Source organism: Nothobranchius furzeri, chromosome 9, assembly GCF_043380555.1.
Source record: "Nothobranchius furzeri strain GRZ-AD chromosome 9, NfurGRZ-RIMD1, whole genome shotgun sequence".
In the NCBI taxonomy this organism is placed as follows: domain Eukaryota; kingdom Metazoa; phylum Chordata; class Actinopteri; order Cyprinodontiformes; family Nothobranchiidae; genus Nothobranchius; species Nothobranchius furzeri.
In genome coordinates this window covers 72,339,759-72,358,818 of record NC_091749.1, presented here as the reverse complement: position 1 = coordinate 72,358,818, position 19,060 = coordinate 72,339,759, and the positions used below count along the sequence as shown (strand labels likewise).

Below are 19,060 nucleotides of genomic sequence, written 5' to 3'. Positions count from 1 at the left end.
CGAGTGTTGATCTATCAGCATGACCTGGAGACTGTGTAGAACAAATACGTAGTCCTTTCAAAAGGTCAACGGGACTGAATCACAACAGTTGTGAAACATACCGTTAATGTGACTAAGGTGTGCAACTCGGTGTGAGAGAGGAAAAAACAATCATGTCTGTGAGATCTGGCAAAGGAAACTATTTTATACAAATAAAAAATGATGTTGATTCCTAAATTGTCCCACACCTTCAGTTATGTTTGCAGAATAAAATGAAAGAAAATAACGTTCTGCTTCAGTTCCTTATAACTTTAATATCATGACCTAGAAACAAAATCGGACATTGGTGACAATTCAACAATCCAACATTCCATTTTTCTATTTTGACATCACGTCCATAACTTCTCACTGTCTGATTTGTTTGTGAAGACTTTAAAGAGCAAGTCACCCCCTACCAGAGTATTACTCCACTCCCACTTCCTGTTGGAAAAATGCAACAAATGCTGTTGCCTAGCAGACCGAGAGGGCGGAGCCGCTAACAAATACACACACACACACACACACACACACACACACACACACACACACACACACACACACACACACACAACGACATTGTGACATATGGTACCAGCTAACGTTCTAGGGTACCTCTTAGCCAATAGCGATGGCAGATTTAAATTCAACTGCAGTGCAGAGTTTTTACCTGACAACGGCACAACACTGACAGTTTTAGGCAGAAAATAAACATTTTAACTAAAATGCACTAAAGTGCAAAACTACTGACTGCACGTGTTTGCAGCACGATTAGACACACGTTTATATAGTTTATCAGAAAAAAAAGTTGATTTGGGGGTGACTTGCTCTTTAAGAGGTCCTCACTTAGACGACTCATCTCCTTAATGAGTCGGTTTACAGCAGCCATTCTGGTTTCGCTGTTCTATACAAACACTGTTGCACGAATCAAAAGCTTTATTTTTCCTATTACAGTGTGACATTACAGACCAATTCTTTCAAACTATACTAACGGACACTTTCTGAGTAGTCCAACTGCTTCCGATGCGAAAGGCCAACGGCTGCCTTCCCTCCTTCAGTTGAAAACTTCGAAATGGGAGGGCGGAGTTTGCCAAGTCAGGCACAAACCCTGCTTTAGGTCATAAACACCTCTGCTTGTCACTCCTTCTTTTTTCTCTCCCACATCGGAGAGTTGGGTTTGCACTCTGTTAATCTTTCACTACAGGCTGGCTCGCTTTTACGCCGGGCCACTGGAGAACAGACGAGAGGAATGAAAGAGGGGTAGTAAACGACGAGTGGATAAAAGAGCAGGAAGAAAAAGCCATCGAGAGGGCCAGATGGGCACCTTCACAGTCCATTTATCAAACCCAATGTGGCCCTCCTCTCCCCTCCCTGCTGCTCTCATGTCCTAAACCCCCATGTAATTCTGTAATGATTTTCATTATCATATAATGACCTTACAAAGCCTACAGCAGTTTGCATGGTCAGTACAAAACCCGCAGCTGTTCCCTTCGATGTTGTGACAAAGCTTTTCTCGTGGCGTTGTTGTCCTTTCTGTTAGAGCAGCCACTTCTAGGTTCGGACAGGTCAACATAAGGTTATCTGATCCAGACGGGATTAAAGGGAGCCACAAACAGAAAGAAAACAACAGCAAATAAAAGGCAAGAAAAATGTTGAAGACCACAGATCTGAGCGTTATCTGTCCTTGTGCTTCCACCATGAATCCTTCATTACCTGTAACTGATTCCACAAACGTGATCTACGAAATTTTAAACACTAAAACATCCTCGGTGCCACCATGATGTGCCATCTCCTATCCTCATAGGGCTGTTCCCTGGAGGTTGTGGCTTGTTATTCAATCTTCACTTCCTGTGTGGCACACTGAGCCGCTCCACTGCAGTACAGCCACCCACCAACACAATAATCCATCTATTTCCAGGGTACTCGAGGGGCATTTACCGAAGGGACACGGGGTGCAGCATCTATCAAAGAATTCGCCATGTGCATTGGGAAAATCGAGTTACCAGAAAAGCTCATAAGAATAAAAAAGCTCTCATAACTTTGCAGGCTCAGAGTGAATGAATGGACTGCTTTTGCACGCACGGTGAGCACAGACATCACTCACTCTGAGTGCCTATAAGTCACTTGTGAAGAACTGCTGGTCACCGGGTCCAATTCCTTGTTCTTTCTTTCTTGCTTGTCCTGAAAACGCCCCAAAGAAAGACGGGGAAAAAGGCAGCAAGCTGGTCCAAGTTCCAGAGCATGAAGCGTTGCTTTAACAAGTGTTTAGGAAACAAAAGTCAGCAGACTTAATCAGTCAGTGTTGGTTGTGTATGTTTATGGGCCTCTAGTGAGAGACATCAATCTTTTTAATTATTTGTTTTATTTCTGGTAGATTTGGGGCTTTTTGCAAGTACTATGACAGCAGTAAGTAGCTTTTTAATCACATTTCTGCAGTTTCTAGAGTATTGTGCTGAATTCTAAATATATGAAAAGAAAATGATCAGAATAACTCTATAGACGAAACCATTTCATGAAAAGAAATGATGGAAATGAAGAAATGCATGCTTATTATCAGGGTGATCCTTAACCATCCTCAGCGGCGAAGGACTAATCAGCACCAGCAAGTTCCACTTAACATTGCACATAACCGCATGTTTAGTTTTGCACGAACACTATCTGCTGACAACCACTTGACAGGACGACCCCTGGGGATGATGAAGGTTAGGGATGGACGTTAAACATGAAGAAGGTATCAGGAGCAGCCAGAGTTCAAACATATTGTGCAGGAGATTCGCCCTCCGCCCAAAACTAATCTCATCTGTCTTCCACCGCTGATAGAGTGAATGTCTGTCCGTCCTGATGACAAGGCCAGAGCATTTCCGGGCCTGGTCTGTGATACTTGCTGTCGAGACCGTAGGGTGGGCCGACCAGAGTCGAGGGGTTGTAGGGGGTAATGCTGCATTGTGGGTGGCGGGGGTCAGTGCTGATGGTGAGATGTTTTCTAGCTTTCAGCACATTCAGCTGGAATGCACTATCTGAGCAGGACCCACATGAGAGCTGTGAGGCTCCGGGCGTCGACACGGCATTGCAAGGTGTGTGGAAACAGCTTGTTTACAAGGCTCATCTGGATGGAACACATTAAAGGGTCATCTAGAGGGGACGGTTCAAAACTAGAGGGTGCCGCTGTGGGATGAGGGCACCACCACACCAGGACATTAGCACCAATTTCTTTGAAAACAAAAAGGAAGTTAACTTGGGGTAATTCAAGCCCTGGGACGTAACCCCCTGTTGCGTTTTGATGCTCCAGCTTTTAGGATCCTGTCCATTTCAAAGTGTCTGTGTTTGCCTGAGCTCAGCACTCAGGTCAAATCTGTTGACAGAGACAATAAGCAGTGAAACATATGTCCACAGAGAGCTAGCTGCGTTAGTGTTCCCTTGCTGGCACTGAAGAAGAGGGTGACTGTGAAACTGAACAGCTAAAATAATACAGCAGGGCTCTGCAAGGCCCTTCGTTATCTGAATAAAGGGCCAGTGCTCTAATCCCGGTGCTCTCTGTTCTTATCTGCGGGGAAGGAAGTGAGCAAGCTTATCCGAGACACACGTGTCACTGTGATGGCTGCCAGGGCCGAGGAACACAAAGCAACCGCAGCGCTGTCTTCTGTGGAATCCACACCCAGATCTTCAGAAGCAAACATCAACTAGTCGCCCGAGATGCTGTGTGATGAACTTGGATTATGTTTCCTGAACATTCTGAGTGCATATGAACAAATTAGTGATAGTCCATAGAGGTTCCATCCTGTCTGGCTGAAGCTTGTCATGCTATACCAGCATGACCTTAACTAGGTGTCGAGTCTTGATGTCAGCCCTCTGATTTAGTTAAAAGCCTAATCAGAGTGGTGTGGTATACTAATATTTGTTGGTTAGAAGCTAAATAAACCGCTTATTTAGCTCATTAATTATATTTCATTTGATTTTATTCACAGTACAGTAAAAAAAAGGAACTTTTTCTACTTTTATTTAGTTTAAGACTCATTTTCAAATAGACTGATTTAATCTTTAGACTCATGAATCTACTCACGCTATCCTGTAACGAGAAAAGAAAAATGAAACTGTTCTAGTGGGCGGTTATTTGTCTGAATCTGGCTCTATATTTGTTACTCAGCTACTCTTTAGATGCTGATATTCTTGTGCTAATGTGTGTTTTAAACAATCTGGTCTCGTATATTTACAAATGTCTCTTGCATGGTCTTCTAAAAAAATGGACATCAATGAACATCTGCATAATTTGACTCTTCAAGCATCAAGGACCACTGATATAACAAAAATATGTCAAAGTTCAGCTGTAAATGTCTAATATGATTGTAAATTATGTATTTGTTGTGGGACACGGCTTAGGTCATGTCTCCATTGTTAATCTGTTCAGTGCAGAAAGTATGCTGGAGTGTTTGTTCTTTGCCCGATCAGACTAGACTCACCCATGATTTTCACATCTTGTTCACGTAAGATACGATATGTGACGTGCAAACATCTCTACACATCCCCGTGTACTGATCCAATAGAAATGTACAATGCCACCCAATGGAGAGAAACTATTGCATGAGGAGATTTGAGGTCCTTTTGGCTGATGACCATGAATGATGACTTCAGAGGGTCACGCTGTCTTGTTTGTACCATTTTCTATGCTTTTTCTATATAAACCAATTTAAAAGCAACCTGCTGAACAATGGTCATTTTTGGAAGTGTATGAGGAACTGAGTGTTACTGGTTTTCCTCCTCTGGAAGTAAAGAACCAGGAAATTAAGGTCCGCTGGCTGGAGATAATCCAGAAGGAAGAAGTTTTCTACAGACCTTAACAACAACAAATGGTGCCGAGACCCGGTTTCAGACGTGGAGGTTTTTGACCCGAGCTGCATCTCAAAGACGAGTTTTGTGGGTTGATCCTGGTACACGATGTTGTTGATAAACGGTGCAGAGGGACAGAAGTGTGCTGTGTTAAAAAAGTCAAATGTACTTTGGAGTAATGTGTGATAGCCATTAAGGAAGAATATATGGAAAACGTTCTACATCACCTACACATTCATCAGCTTTATATGTGAAAAACAGAATAATATGCACACATATTAAAGAGGTAGTCACCTCCAAATGAACTTTTTTTCTAATAAACTAGGAAACTACTTAGTGGTTTAACCCACCAATCCAACCCCTAGCGCTAAGTGTCGATCAGAGAGGCATTGGGTCCCCTTTTTAAAGTCGTTGGTATGACCCAGCTGGGAATTGAACCACGATCTCCCAGTCTCAGGGCGGACACTCACTAGGCCACTGAGAAGGTAAAAACATTTAATTTTGAATTTATTTGGCGAATAAGATCAAACACATCCTTCAGAGTGGTTTGCTTACAAGTGTCATAGGTTAAAGAACAAAGTACCAGGAAGGTGGTGTTACCTGTCTCTCCACGTCTGTCTCTGCTGCTGTCTGTCTGTTAGGGCAGTCAGCAAGATTTCTGCCATCTCCCTCCTTCCCTCTTCTGCTCGGCCGTCCTCCTCCACCGTCGACAGGAAGAGCATCGTCTGCAGTGAGATAGGGAAGTGATGTGATGAATGGAACCGAATGGAAGTAGGTGTCGCTCAACCTGGATCACAAAAACACACTATCATGGATGTAATTTTGGGGGGGGGGGGGGGGGGGGGGGGACAGGGGGGACATGTCCCCCCCACTTTTTCCAAAGTCAATTTTTGACCCCTGCACTTTTTACCATCCAAAAACAATATTACGCTATATTAAATTGACACTGGTTGAGCTCTAGGACCAAGCGGAAAACAACCGTTTGTGTTGAAGACTGTTTCCCATTAGAGCATACTGTAAAGATACAACCCCCCCCCCCCCCCCCCCCCCCCCGGTGCCGCGCCCCCCCCACTTCTAAAGTGAAAATTACGTCCATGCACACTATGTCCTGTGTTTTAGCTCCATTTTAAACGGAAAACACATCCTGGGCGAAGATATAACAAAGCTTTTGCACATACTTATCTATTAATGGTGTGTTTAATAGCGTTGAATTAGGTGGAAAGACACTCTGAACCTTTTCCTACAACCCTTGGGCTTCCATCCTCAGTTAGACATTACACGGCTCTGAGCCGACTCAATTATAACATCCCCGGGATGGCAAGCATACAGTAAGTCTAGTATAAAGTCAGTTTCACATCACAGGATGGGCAAATTACACCCAATATTAGAGTGTGAGTCAATTAATCACGTCCTGCACAGCGCAGTGTAATGTGTAAGTATCCCCCTGTTGAACATGAATTACAGGCCAGCTTAAAGTGTGACGTGGCACATCACTGCTAATCAGAGACATCCCGGCAAACCTTCGCCTCCAAGTTCTCTACAGCCTCTAAGCTGGCTGAGAGGGAGTCAGACGAAAAAGGATCTGGCAGCCCAAATTAAATGCAGCGCTGTCAGCCGCACTCAAATCCCTCTTTCCCCTCTACCCGTCACACACTTCCTCCCTCTCTGAATATCCTTAAATGCACCCCCTTCGCCGAGCCTCTGAGAAGTGATGGATCTGTAACTGTGACTGACTCTGACGCCTTGTTAAGAACAGTCTCTTCCTGTCACATCCACCACTCAAGCGCGCTCATTTCTTCCCATTAACAGTGACTCGCCTCCCCAGTCATCCAACCTTCTTTTAGGGAAAAAAAGCCCCACAGTATAAGAGAACCTTCATTTCTTTTTGCTCTTCCTCTTCTTTAATCCCTCTCTGACAATCCACCTGTCTGTCTTAATTCGTGTGATGATAGCTTTGATTGTCTGTGTGTGTTTCCAAAGAAGAGGAGTAATATGCTTACTTCCTCTGCACCACACAGGACAGGTATCAAAACATGTAGCGCTGTGTGACTGATCACATCCGACTCGGAGGAGACACCAAAGATTATGGTGACCAGGAAGAGGCAGGACCGGCTGTACTCCCTCTGGAAACTGTGTCTTTCCGTTTGGATCAGACTCTGTCCTCCTGGGATGAGTGACATGCTGAGAAAGTACCAGAAAGTATATTCAGACTATATCACATTCTCAGCTGGTAGACATCACGTCGACGTGCTGGCTTTGTAGCACGCCATCGATGTTTCGAGCACAACGCTGAAGAGCGAGTGAGTCACGGTTGATCTTAAACCTCCGTTGTGGGATCCTGAGCTCGTGTTGATTCATCTTAACGATGGGTTGCAAATAGATCGATGGAGGGAAGACAGGAGGGTAAAGACAGCTCTCATGTAGTTAGAAACCTCCACAAAACGGCGTCTGGTTTAGACAAACGCTTGGGCGGAACCAAGTGCTTTATAAATCATAACGGATATTAAACCCTTTGAAGAACCGTGTCTATTTGTAGACATGCATGAGAATAACTTCACTCTGCAAATTCTAATCAAACAACGTTGCTGTCCTTTTCTTTCCACGGCAGATTCCTTATTTTTTTTCTGAAATGTGTGCACGTGTGATCTTATGTTTAGAAGAGCCAGTGCTGAGAGAGGCCTTCGGGTTTTGCCCCAGGCCGATCTCCGGGCCATTCAGACACCATGCTGGTTGTTTACTGGTCAAGCCCGGACTCAGTCAGCCTCAGCCACATGGTTGCCCTTTATCTCTGAGTCTGTGTTAGCACATATCAGCCCCTTCTTTACCTCTGTTTACCCCTCGATGACAGTAGCTGTCCTCACAGTCCACCTCTATCGGCCTGATGCTGACCACAGATGTCCCTCTGACCCCGGCCACATCACGAGGTGAGCGAGAGGACACTCGGTACCTTGGTACCTCTCTCCCCAGTTCCCAGACCCCAAATGCAGCACTGTCTAGTTTACTACAAGACAAGCATAAACATTTCCTTCCCTGTGCAGAGGCAGGATGGGTAAACAAACATGCAGCCAAGCTAAGGTGGTATTTTTGTTTGTAGAGAGCTGGAGTGATGATGGTGTTCCAAACGAGGGCTGGCTGGGGGGCAGCCTGGGGCAGCTCACTAACACCTCGAGCCAGGACTGCATCTTAACACCAACAAGCATCTGTCTATTCTATCACATTTCTATTCAATAACAACATGTCACTCATTCAAGACAGAATAACACAATGGGACGGCTGTTGGTGCACGCAGTGCAACATGATGTAAGCCTTCACAGGATAACTACCTCCGCTTACGTAATGGCTGGGAAGTTTTAAAGGCAGCGCATTTTAAAAAATGATGCATGTCTGACTCCATAAAACTCGGCTACTAACTGACCACCACAGCATCTGAGAAACTATCAAATGCCAACGCCGACTTTAGGCCAGGGCTTTCAGGAGGGGACACAAAGTACTCTTAAGTTCTCAGTAATACAGGAAAACTTCAACATCTGCAGGACAAGCCTGACCTCCTTATTACCCGGTTTAATAGATGGGGACTCTTCTAGACCAGAATAGACCGACTCGGTGACAGATGGCCACCTACAGAAAAATGCGGTAAACAAACACCAAATATTTCTCAGTTGCAGCTGGTGACTGGGGTTAATTCACCACAGTGGTGCCAACCCTCCAGAGAGCACCTCTGTCCGTCAGATCAGCCGTCTCAATGCCTGTCTCTTTGACACGTCAGTGTGTAACAGCCCAGCAACATGCCAGCAAACTTCCTGTCCTTATGTTCGCCTACGTGTCTCTGGGCCAATATGGAGGCAGGAATGGCACTAACTAGTAATCCTTTTTTTTTTGTTTGGGGCTGCTGAGCAACGGCAGACGGCTGTGAGTTATAGTGACAATCAGCAGCCTCTACAACAATAATTATCCAACCATCAGATCTGCACCGCTGTGTGGAGTCTTATTTGGATGCCTGCTGCGATGAAGACAGAGCACTCCAGAGAGAAATGAGCAGCTAAGATCATCTTGTGTTGAGGAATGATGGTGTTATACCTGAAGAGAAACAATGGCGTGCTTAATTCTGCTCAGTATCATCGCATCTCATGCAGCCTGTTGGCCCATGGAGTATGGCTCATGGGCTCGAAACAAGGAAGGAGAAGAAGAAGAAGAAGGAGAAGAAGAAGAAGGAGAAATCATTTCTATAGCGCCTCTCAAGATAAAAATCATGAGGCGCTTCACAAAAAAAATGTAAAAATATAAAAAAGCATTTAGAAAATGTTTAAAAATATGTTTAAAATGAGCAAAAATAGGCAATTGCGATTTAAAAGAAAAAATGGTTTCTTGCGCGCCAAAGCGATAATCGCGGGTCTCCCTCCTACTAAGCAAAACGCAAAAAAACGTACGTGTGAAATTTTGCGCTCGTGCACGTGTCGTGCACGGACGACCCAGCGACGCGATCCCAGAAAGTTGAAATATTTTCTACTTTTCATCGCCGTCGCTCGGTCGAGGACCAATCAATGTAGGTTTCATTCACTGGCCAATGAGCGGACAGGATGCTCCGTACATCTCTGAGCAAACATGGAGGAGAAGTTGATTATTATTATGTTTTATAGTAAAATCAGAAGTAAGATTTCACATAACTCTAGCAGCACCTTGTGAAACATCATATCTACTGCTTTATTAACTCTGAACCGCTTAAATAACCTTAATTCCCTCCAACCCGACACAGCCAAACAAAACAACGGAAGTTTCGATTTCGCCATGGAACAGAACGCGTAGACGGCTTTGCCGCTGGCCGCTGCCGCGGGTCGCCTCCCGTCTGTCAGGTAATAAAAGCGACAGCGACAAATTTCACTGATCGCGGTCGTTTGTCGCCTTCCGTGTGTCGAGCCCATTTTGAGTAACTCTGAGCTAACTTCACTTGAAATGTTAGCTCGTTTTTTATAAAGCTGACAGAGTTATGGACATGTTTGTGTTTGCTAGAGTCAGTTAGTTAGGTTGACCATCTTCAACAAACAAGGTTGACTCCAACAAACAGCACCAGATCTTTAAGGTATTGTGCACGCAGGTGTGACCCGTATTGTGTTTGGGGTGACGCTCGGCTACTATGACACTGCTATCTGAATATCTAAAATCCCCCGAGCTGCATACATGTTTGTGTTTGATCTTGTTGATTGCTGAATTAGGTTGAAGTTAATCATCTGTTGATGTGCATCAAGGGATTAATTGTGAGCGTTTCATTAAAATCAGTCCAGTGGTTCGTGAGATAATTTGATAACAGACAAATGAAACCGACACAGACCTGCTTTTTCAAAAATCAATTAACTAGTCCTGGTAGTAACAGAAAAGATAATTGAACTTTTATGTTCAACATGTCGATGAACTGACACTTAATGATGCTATTAATGCACTTAGAAAATCAAGGGAATGAGTCCAAAACTCTTCTAAGCCAAGGCCAAAAAAAGAAAAGCTCATTAAAACACTACCCAGAACGTCAACTTTCACATCCATGTAGTCAGTTTTCCCACGTACCGACATCCTCCATAACCTGACCTCCTCTTGGCCAGTGCATTAGGAAATGTGGACTCGTGCCACCGTTTCAGTCGAACCACTCAGACACCTGCTTTCATTGGCCTTAGGAGTGGGGGTTTGGCAGAATCACAGCTGCCTGCATCTTCCTCAACCCTTTAATACAAGAAACCAATATCACTTTGACCGCGGGTGGAAAAAGGCATCAGGCACCTTGCTCTGGGTAATGGGTAGCTTCTGCTCACTGATATAAACAACAGGCGAGTTGTGATCCTGTCAAGGCCATTTCCCGTCTGAACAAGGGATCTGTGTGTGTTTGCCGCTCACTACCACAGAGTTACTTTGCACTTGGGGGGGGGGAGCTCTCCAGTGATGGAAAACATACAGCATGCCAGTAGAAAAAACTCTATGCACGCGTTTGTGACATCACTTATAAAGTTATACAAACTGCATGTATGAAAATGTATATTTGCCGTCACACGCCCACCGACTGCCCATTTACAGACACAAATGAAGTAAAATCCACTTTTTCGTTATACACAATTGGGTTATCATTATACAGGTGTGTGTGTGTGTGTGTGTGTGTGTGTGTGTGTGTGTGTGTGTGTGTGTGTGTGTGTGTGTGTGTGTGTGTGTTCCAATAGTAGACGACTGATAAATGCTGTCTTTAGGACACAGCAGCTACATCAGCTTGGATTTAGCAGAAGAAACATCACAGAACGTGTACTGAATAAGTTCCAGTTTTATTGTTTAACTTTTTAAATACTTCCCATCTTCTTAACTATTTTCACAAATGCAAACATTTAATAATAATAATCATCAAACTTATATAGCGCTTTCTAGGACACCCAAAGATGCTTTCACACACTCTCACATTCACACACTGCCAGTGATGGTAAGCTACTTGTAGCCACAGCCACCCTGGGGCGGTCTGACAGAGGCGAGGCTGCCATTTTGGCGCCATCGCCCCCTCTGACCATCACCAACACAGGCAAATTGGGTGAAGTGCTTTGCCCAAGGACACAACAGCAGAATACCCCTGGCAGGAGCTGGAATTTAACCCATGATCATGAGGCAACCCGCTCTACCACCTGAGCTACTGCTGTCCCACTGATATTTACATTGGATTGGGTTTCAACTACATATTTAAAATTTTCTTGAATAAATTAATATTTTTTACTTAGCAAAAACTACTTTGTAAATATTAATAAAAGATTAGACAAATTATCTATTTCTGTATATATATATATATATATATATATATATATATATATATATATATATATATATATATATACTCCTTGTAAATGTAATTTTACTTGGCCAATAAATCTGACATCTGAATCTGTATAGACTCCTATCATGCCAACCAGTAATGAGTGCTAAACCACACTCAATCGTACAGAAAAACATACGTTTTCAACAGCAAAGACACTTTTTTAAACTAATTCCAGTTTCTGAGACGAACATGGAACAGATCCTTACTTTTTTTGTGTGTCTGTGTGTGTTATTGTGTGTGGGAAGGTGATTCCGGGTGTGTGGATGTGTTCCTTCAATCTCTATAGCGACCGAAACCTAAGCCTTTCTGCCGGTTTGACCTCTGCAAGGTCACAGGCACCATCAATTACGTCAGCCAGTAAAATGGGCTTTGCTGCTCACAGCAGATTATATGGAGTGTAAAACATTAGAAAAATGTGTCTAAAACATCAGAGCAACTTGTTTGAAGTGACAAAGGGTTGGGAGAAATAGAGTCGGTCCCAAAAAGGAAAGACTCCTGACAAGTGATTTCGTTTGAAGGCTTTGTAACACACTCAAGTGGGCAGGGATGCTTTCTTTGACCCTTGCAGCCGTCCATCTTCTAGACAGAATGCGAGAAGGATGGACGGACATATGCTTTGCACAGGGTCAAATGAAGCAGAACTCAGGGGCTTTTTGAGGTGCTCCCTTTTGGTGGTGAGAAGAAAAGGCGAATCTTCTGTCAGGTCGTAATCCAGTTGGCCTCCAAATATCACATAAAAACGCACCGGCCGGTTTCTCTGCAAGGCCTTTGTCTCCACCCCACGATAAGGGGTGTGGGTCCAGTTGGTTTTAATGGCTAAACCACATACTTCATGGTCTGAATGAGCTTCCCAGCGGAGAAAGGGGGCTACGCATGCACCCGTGCAGTCCGGCGCGGCCGAGTTTGAATGTGCAATCCATCCTTCACTAGAGAGCTTTAAGAGGCCCTTTGACTAATTCAGTACAATGAAGAGAGAACTGGACAGAGATGTTTGCGATGAGCGTGACAGTCAAGCGCCTTCTGCTCTCTTAACTCCCCCCTCCTCTTCCCTTTGAGTTTATAAAAGCCGAGTCTAGATTGTATCGAGATAGCAGATTGTGATCAGCACCTCCCATTCTCCTGCCAGTAGAAAGCTTTTTGCTGACTGGGGCCGAAGCCAGCCGTTTTAAACCCAGGAGTAACCGCGTTACTCACACTGCACCATACATCAGGTCTTCAAAAATGCTAAACCAATAAAAAGGGCTTCCATCCATCTTGACATGCTTGCATAGAAGAATCCGGTTTTAATGGTGGTGGTGCTGGGGGGGGGGGGGCTGCTGGGGCAGAAATGCTTGGCTAACAAAGTTTAGTGTTTTAGTTTTAGCTTCTGGCTGCAGTGGTGTGACGATGCAGGCCTTCCTAAACGCGCGTCTGACATCACACGAGAATTAGCTATATTGGTGCAGCCTCTGGAACAGGCTGCCGGAGGATCTCAGGGCCACAGAGAACGTTCATGTTTTTAAGATCAGGCTCAAGATCCACCTTTTTAGTTTAGCTTTTAAACGATTACTATTTATTGCATTGCTTGTTTTACTTATTTATTTATTTTAATTACTGTTGTGTTACACATTGATGTTGTTTTATCTCTATAATCACATTGTATTGGATATCCTTCCAGTGTTTCCTTTGGGGAGCCCTCTGCCTCGGGACCGATGGTCGGTGGTGGCGGCTGGGGCGCTCCTAGGGTCGTGCCCAGGTAGTGGTGGGGGTTGCCACCCTCCCTCCCAAGGCGCCCTGGATTGGTGTCTTGGCTGCTGCCGTAGATCTGCTGCTGTCGAGGCAGATGGCTCCCTTGATGGTGTGTCTTTCATCACCTGTCCAATCTGAGCTCAGCCTAGTGTTTACTGTGGTCTTTTAATGTGTGTGTGTGTGTGTGTGTGTGTGTGTGTGTGTGTGTGTGTGTGTGTGTGTGTGTGTGCCTGGGAATTGCTTGTGGATTGGGGCTGAAACTGTCACGATTGTTTTAAGTGTGGGAAAAGAAGGGAATGTGGGTTATATAGGTCATTTTAATCTGTTAAGCACTTTGTGTTGCTTGCTGTGCATGAAAAGTGCTTTATAAATAAAGCTAGCTTTGATTTGAATTGATGTGTAAATGATGTAGGTGTTCAAATTCAAACTTCCTTGCCGTAGGAAAAAATGGCTTAATATAAGACAAAACCAGTACAACCATTAAAACAGGCTACAGACAAGCTTGGTGTTGCACATGGAAGAAATGTGCACATTTAGGATTTCCTTCAGGATTTTGGACAAAGCAGCTCATACTGAAGTACTTTATACATTTAAAACTAAATAATTCAGTTTAGTTATGAGTGAAAAATGACAGAATTGGGAGAAGTTTTGGGGATGACACCTATGAAGCTGAGTTGTGATGGATTCTTCTTCTTCTTCTTCATAGAAGTGTTAGTAGAATGAGGTGGGATTACAAATTAAGGCTCATTTGACTAAAATCTTGCAAAAATGCACATATGTAACAATTTATTGGTAGTTTTGATAAAAGCAAACATCTCTTTATATACTTTGTTGATCCCTTTGAGATCTTTTTCTCTGCACTTGACCCATCGCTACATCAGTAAGGAGCAGTGGGCTGCAATGTGTATCGCGCTGGGCGGGCAACTTGGGATTCAGGATCTCGCCCAAGGATGCTTTGGCATGTGGCCTACCGGTGTCGGTACAAGATCTGCTCGGGTGCAAAATCGGCTCGGGGTCCGTCGACTGCCGATGACGTCTAAGTAGTTGATTGGCTGAACATGAACCTTACGGAATTACGTAATCACGTTACGTTGGTATCACGTTACGTTGGTCCAGGCAAATCTTTCTGTTGGAAAGACGGACAACTTTTACAAAGAAATCCATCATTACCTCTTTGAAAATACACTTTTAGCATAGAGCTGCATGTATATTAGGGCTGAACGATTAACTGCATGTGCAATTAAATTGCGATGTGACAAAAGGAGATTTTCTAATTGCAAAGGCTGCAATTTGGCAGCGAGTGGTTAGCGCAATGCTAATATACATGGAAAAACCCATAGGAATGCTAATGCTAATATCACCGATTACAGTATTACAAATGATGAATTAGAAACGTGCCAAATGATTACATTTGGAGTCTAATAGAAAGAAAAACTACCATCAATCAAATAAGTACAGACAGGTATTTTAGTAAAGCCAGAAAACGTTTAACTCCAGAGTTTTGGCTAGCAGCTGTGAGCGTAACTGAACTACGCATGGACAAGACGTCAAAAACTCTAAACACAAAATACTTCAATAAACGGGACACACTTCTTTCCTGCAAATACATTTCACAGGTGTTTCTAATACCTATGATCCTTCAAGGGATGTGTTCAAAGAGGAGTTCAACATTATGAATAAAATAGTGTTTATTTCACAAATACCATTATAAACACAAACTTATGTCTTAAGAAACATTATTTTAATAACGAAACTGCTAAATTCTTTCCAACAGTATAGATGTGTAGTGTATTTTGTCCGAGTGGGTTTGCCGTACTTTGACGTCATCGGCAGTCGACGGACCCCGAGCCGATCCTGTACCGACACCGGGACTGGGGGTCGATGCTGTGACCTTCGGATCCTAGAGCAACTGCTCTATCCACGACCGCTGCCCTAGGTCTTAAGTAGCGACCAAGTGTAGTTCCACCTGAAAACTGAACACTGTCTCAAAAGTGTGTGTCCAGTAAAATGAAGGCTAAGATTTCACAGCAGAGTGTGTTAGATTACAGCAGACGTGCCACGATGCAGGAATATAACTGGATAATGAGTTTGTTTACTCTAAAGAGAATATTTCAGTCTGGCAAGACAGTCACACGCATTTAACATGCTTTTACATTTAATAAAGCATGTTCAACAAAGCTGCACACACTCTAAGAAGACGTTGGATTACACTCATAATGCAACTCAGTTTAAGGGAATAAAAAGTAAACATTGTGCACTTTGGATTGAGTTACATCACAAAGCTAAGTACTACAATAAATCAGTAGATCTGTAATTCTGTGTTTGTCGCATCCCAAAAAGCTCCAACAGTTCAAACTTCTTCACATGACATCCGTGTTGGCTCAACAGTGCAGTTTTGAGTTGAAACGATCCTCAAAAGAGCCATTAGTCATAACGGTGGCCAACTTTTATTGCAAGTGTGCTGTTTTTAATCGGCTTTTGGAAATGGCCCCGGAGGATTTTTCACACAATCTGTTCTGTAAAAAAACATTTTCATACGAAGAGCAAAAGGAAGAAAAGCATGATCCGTGAAATTATTAAGTAGAAATACTGAGACTGAATAAAACAGAGATGGGAGTTAGTGTAATGTTTGATTACTACAAACATCCTAAACATGTCAAGGAAAAAAACTGAATCTGTTCAAGTCTAAGATGTCAAACTGATTTGCTCCTCAGAGAGAAAACTCTCATCGTCTTTAGAAACCTGACTTTCCCACATTTACCGCCATGTTGAGTGTGTGTTTGGGAATGTCTTAGTTCTCACACAGGGAGGCTGATGAGAGCGGCTAAAAGGTGTTTATGAGACTGTTAGCCAGAAAAGGATGCTGCCCTGCAGCTTTCACCCAAATAAAAGAGTCATTTATTACATCCAGCATGACCCTCTCATTACACACAAATAGGAATTAATGAGAGCTATATCGGACGCTCCCAGCAGAGTGAGGCGGGGCTCGCTAAAGGACTAGCGTTAATTACACTGTCCTACATCTCAGCCATTTAACACCACCCATCAGATCATTCTCTGCAGGGAAGCCGCGGCAGTGGCCTAGCAATGTGTGGAAGATGGACAGGAAAGTCTATTAATATCAGCTCCACTGTGTTAAAAACGAGGAGTTTTCTGCATTATTTACGAGAGCTCCTAGGCTCGATCCCTGTGGGGCTTCTGTTCAGACTTCCAGAAGGCCAGAAGTATGTGGAATGTACTTCCTGTTCACCTTACCCGGCCTTCTTCGCAGCTTCAGCTTTTCATACGGTTGTTGTTTTCTGCTTTTAGCTTCCATCCTCACCAGCTCTTCATTTTGGTCTGGCCTCTCCAAATCTCCCTCCAGCTTGATTTCCAAAATAAGAGCATCCCGTTTTTCATAAGTTTTTTTTTCCTCTGAACATTTTTTTATCTTGTTTTTGTGTCGGGAACATTTTAAAACGTATAACTTTTAAAAAGACAAATATAACAGTCACCACAGTCAGACATCCACACCATTTCATTTGTAAAAGCGCTTTAAAATGCAACGGCAAGGGTGACATCTCCATCATGATAGCCGAATCACACATTTAAAAGAAGAAGAACAATCTAAAACACACAGATCCAACTGTACGTCCAGATTTAGACACGAAACCAAACGTTTGACAGAAGCCACAGCTTAGACAGCAGTAGGTCCACTTTCCTGTTTTAAAGCTAAATGATAAAAGTGGGTTTCAAAAGACGTGGCCTGCTTCACCTGCATCTCACAACCTGAGAATCGAGAATGCAAAGGCCCTTTCGCCTCTAACACATCACACTTTAGGAACCCTGAGTAACAACTGATCTGCCAGTCTCAGTCTACGAGACTGAGTGTATGGCTCAGTATTGTCTGATAGGTGAGATGGGACCATAAAGTTTAGAGATTTAAAATTTGGTCCTGAATGAGTTTAGCAGCCGGCGTAGCGAGGCCAGAACAGCTGTAACTGGCTCTGATCTACACAATCAGCTCCTGGTTTTTATTTGAGATCATTCAGAGTTAAAATTTGTATAAAACTTTAACTGTGACAGCCTTAAACAGACTGAATCACAGTGAAGTTTAGTTGGTTGGTGTTTGTATGCCTCATAGCTGAATTCTGCATGTCTCGCAGTTTTATTTTACTGCTTTAAACTTCAGAAGACTTCCGTTTTGGGAGGAAGATTACCGTCTTCTTGTCTAAAATCACTTTCAAACCACTGCTGTGAAACCTCACCGGCGGACGCTCTGGGAGGAAAACAGGGGACAACACGCAAGGCAAGAAAATAATCATTAATCAACACATAACCTTGACTTTTCACTGAAAAGCTTTAGTTGAAACACAGTTTGTGAATAGATGGATGGTTCGAGAGAGGAGTAAAATAAGCTATCTATGTCGAACGTGAAAAACCCCACTTTAAATGGGGGGGGGCTTAGATTTCACCTTTCCAGTACCTATAATGCAGCTTTGGATCTCATTCCTAAGCAGCTTCAGTCTAGGTCACACCTTCCTGCATCTAATCAACACGATGACTCCCTCTCAATAGAGACCAACAACTCATCAGGGGATGGAGCGGCGGGATATTCAGAGTAGTTTCTGCTAGTTAAATAACAACAGACAGCTACAGCTTATTTCAGTTGAAACTGACAAAGCTCCTCGGATGAGAAGCGAAACGTCTTCAAGAAACCAAAGAAGTCCAGTTGCCTTCATCTGAACTCTTTGGAAAAAGCCTAATGTCATAAAAAAGAATACCACAGCCACCTCTGCTTTCACTCAGCTGCTTAGTGATTTCATTTTTAGAAAAGACGCATCAGAGATAAATATCCATCCACCGATCCATTTTCATCCGCTTATCCAGAGTCGGGTCGCGGGGGCAGTAGCCTAAGCCGAGAGGCCCAGACTTCCCTCTCCCCAGCCACTTGGGCCAGCTCCTCCGGGGGAATCCCAAGGCGTCTCCTGGCCAGGTGAGAGACATAGTCCCTCCAGCGTGTCCTGGGTCTACCTTTAGGTCTCCTCCTGGTTGAACGTGCCCGGAAAACCTCACCAGGGAGGCGTCCAGGAGGCATCCTGACCAGAAGCCCGAGCCACCTCAACTGGCTCCTCTCGATGTGGAGGAGCAGCGGGTCTACTCCGAGCCCCTCCCGAATGACCGAGCTTCTCACCCCATCTCTAAGGGAGAGCCCAGCCGCTCTTCGAAGAAAACTCATTTCGGCCGCTTGTATCCGTGATCTCGTTCTTTCGGTCACTACCCAAAGCTCGTGACCATAGGTGAGGGTAGGAACGTAGATCCACCGGTAAATCGAGAGCTTCGCCTTCTGACTCAGCTCTCTCTTCACCACGACAGACCGGTACAACGCCCGCATCACTGCAGATGCAGCACCAATCCACCTATCGATCTCACGCTCCAGTTTTCCCTCACTCGTGAACAAGACCCCTAGATACTTAAACTCCTCCACTTGGGGCAGGACCTCATCCCTGACCCGGAGAAGGCCTTCTACCCTTTTCTGAATCAAGACCATGGTCTCAGATTTAGAGGAGCCGATTCTCATCCCAGCTGCTTCACACTCGGCTGCGAACTGCTCCAGCGAAAGCTGAAGATCACGTTCTGATGAAGCCAACAGGACCACATCATCTGCAAAAAAGCAGAGAC

General features: G+C 44.0%; 1 protein-coding gene across 2 annotated transcripts in view; it reads right to left on the bottom strand.

Moving 5' to 3' along the window:
• The window catches only part of fto (FTO alpha-ketoglutarate dependent dioxygenase), a 175,838-nt gene that overhangs the window by 91,490 nt on the left and 65,288 nt on the right, over nucleotides 1–19,060 (bottom strand). Inside the window, exons 8-9 of one of the 2 annotated variants that reach the window (XM_070555170.1) lie at nucleotides 5,440–5,564; nucleotides 174–4,984 (exon numbers count right to left, since the gene is read on the bottom strand). In XM_070555170.1, coding sequence (XP_070411271.1) covers nucleotides 4,912–4,984; nucleotides 5,440–5,564 — 198 coding nt within the window. In that variant the 3' untranslated portion in view covers nucleotides 174–4,911. Of the gene's footprint in view, nucleotides 1–173; nucleotides 4,985–5,439; nucleotides 5,565–19,060 lie in introns of those variants that run through there. The other variant, XM_015952836.3, reaches the window with a different exon arrangement.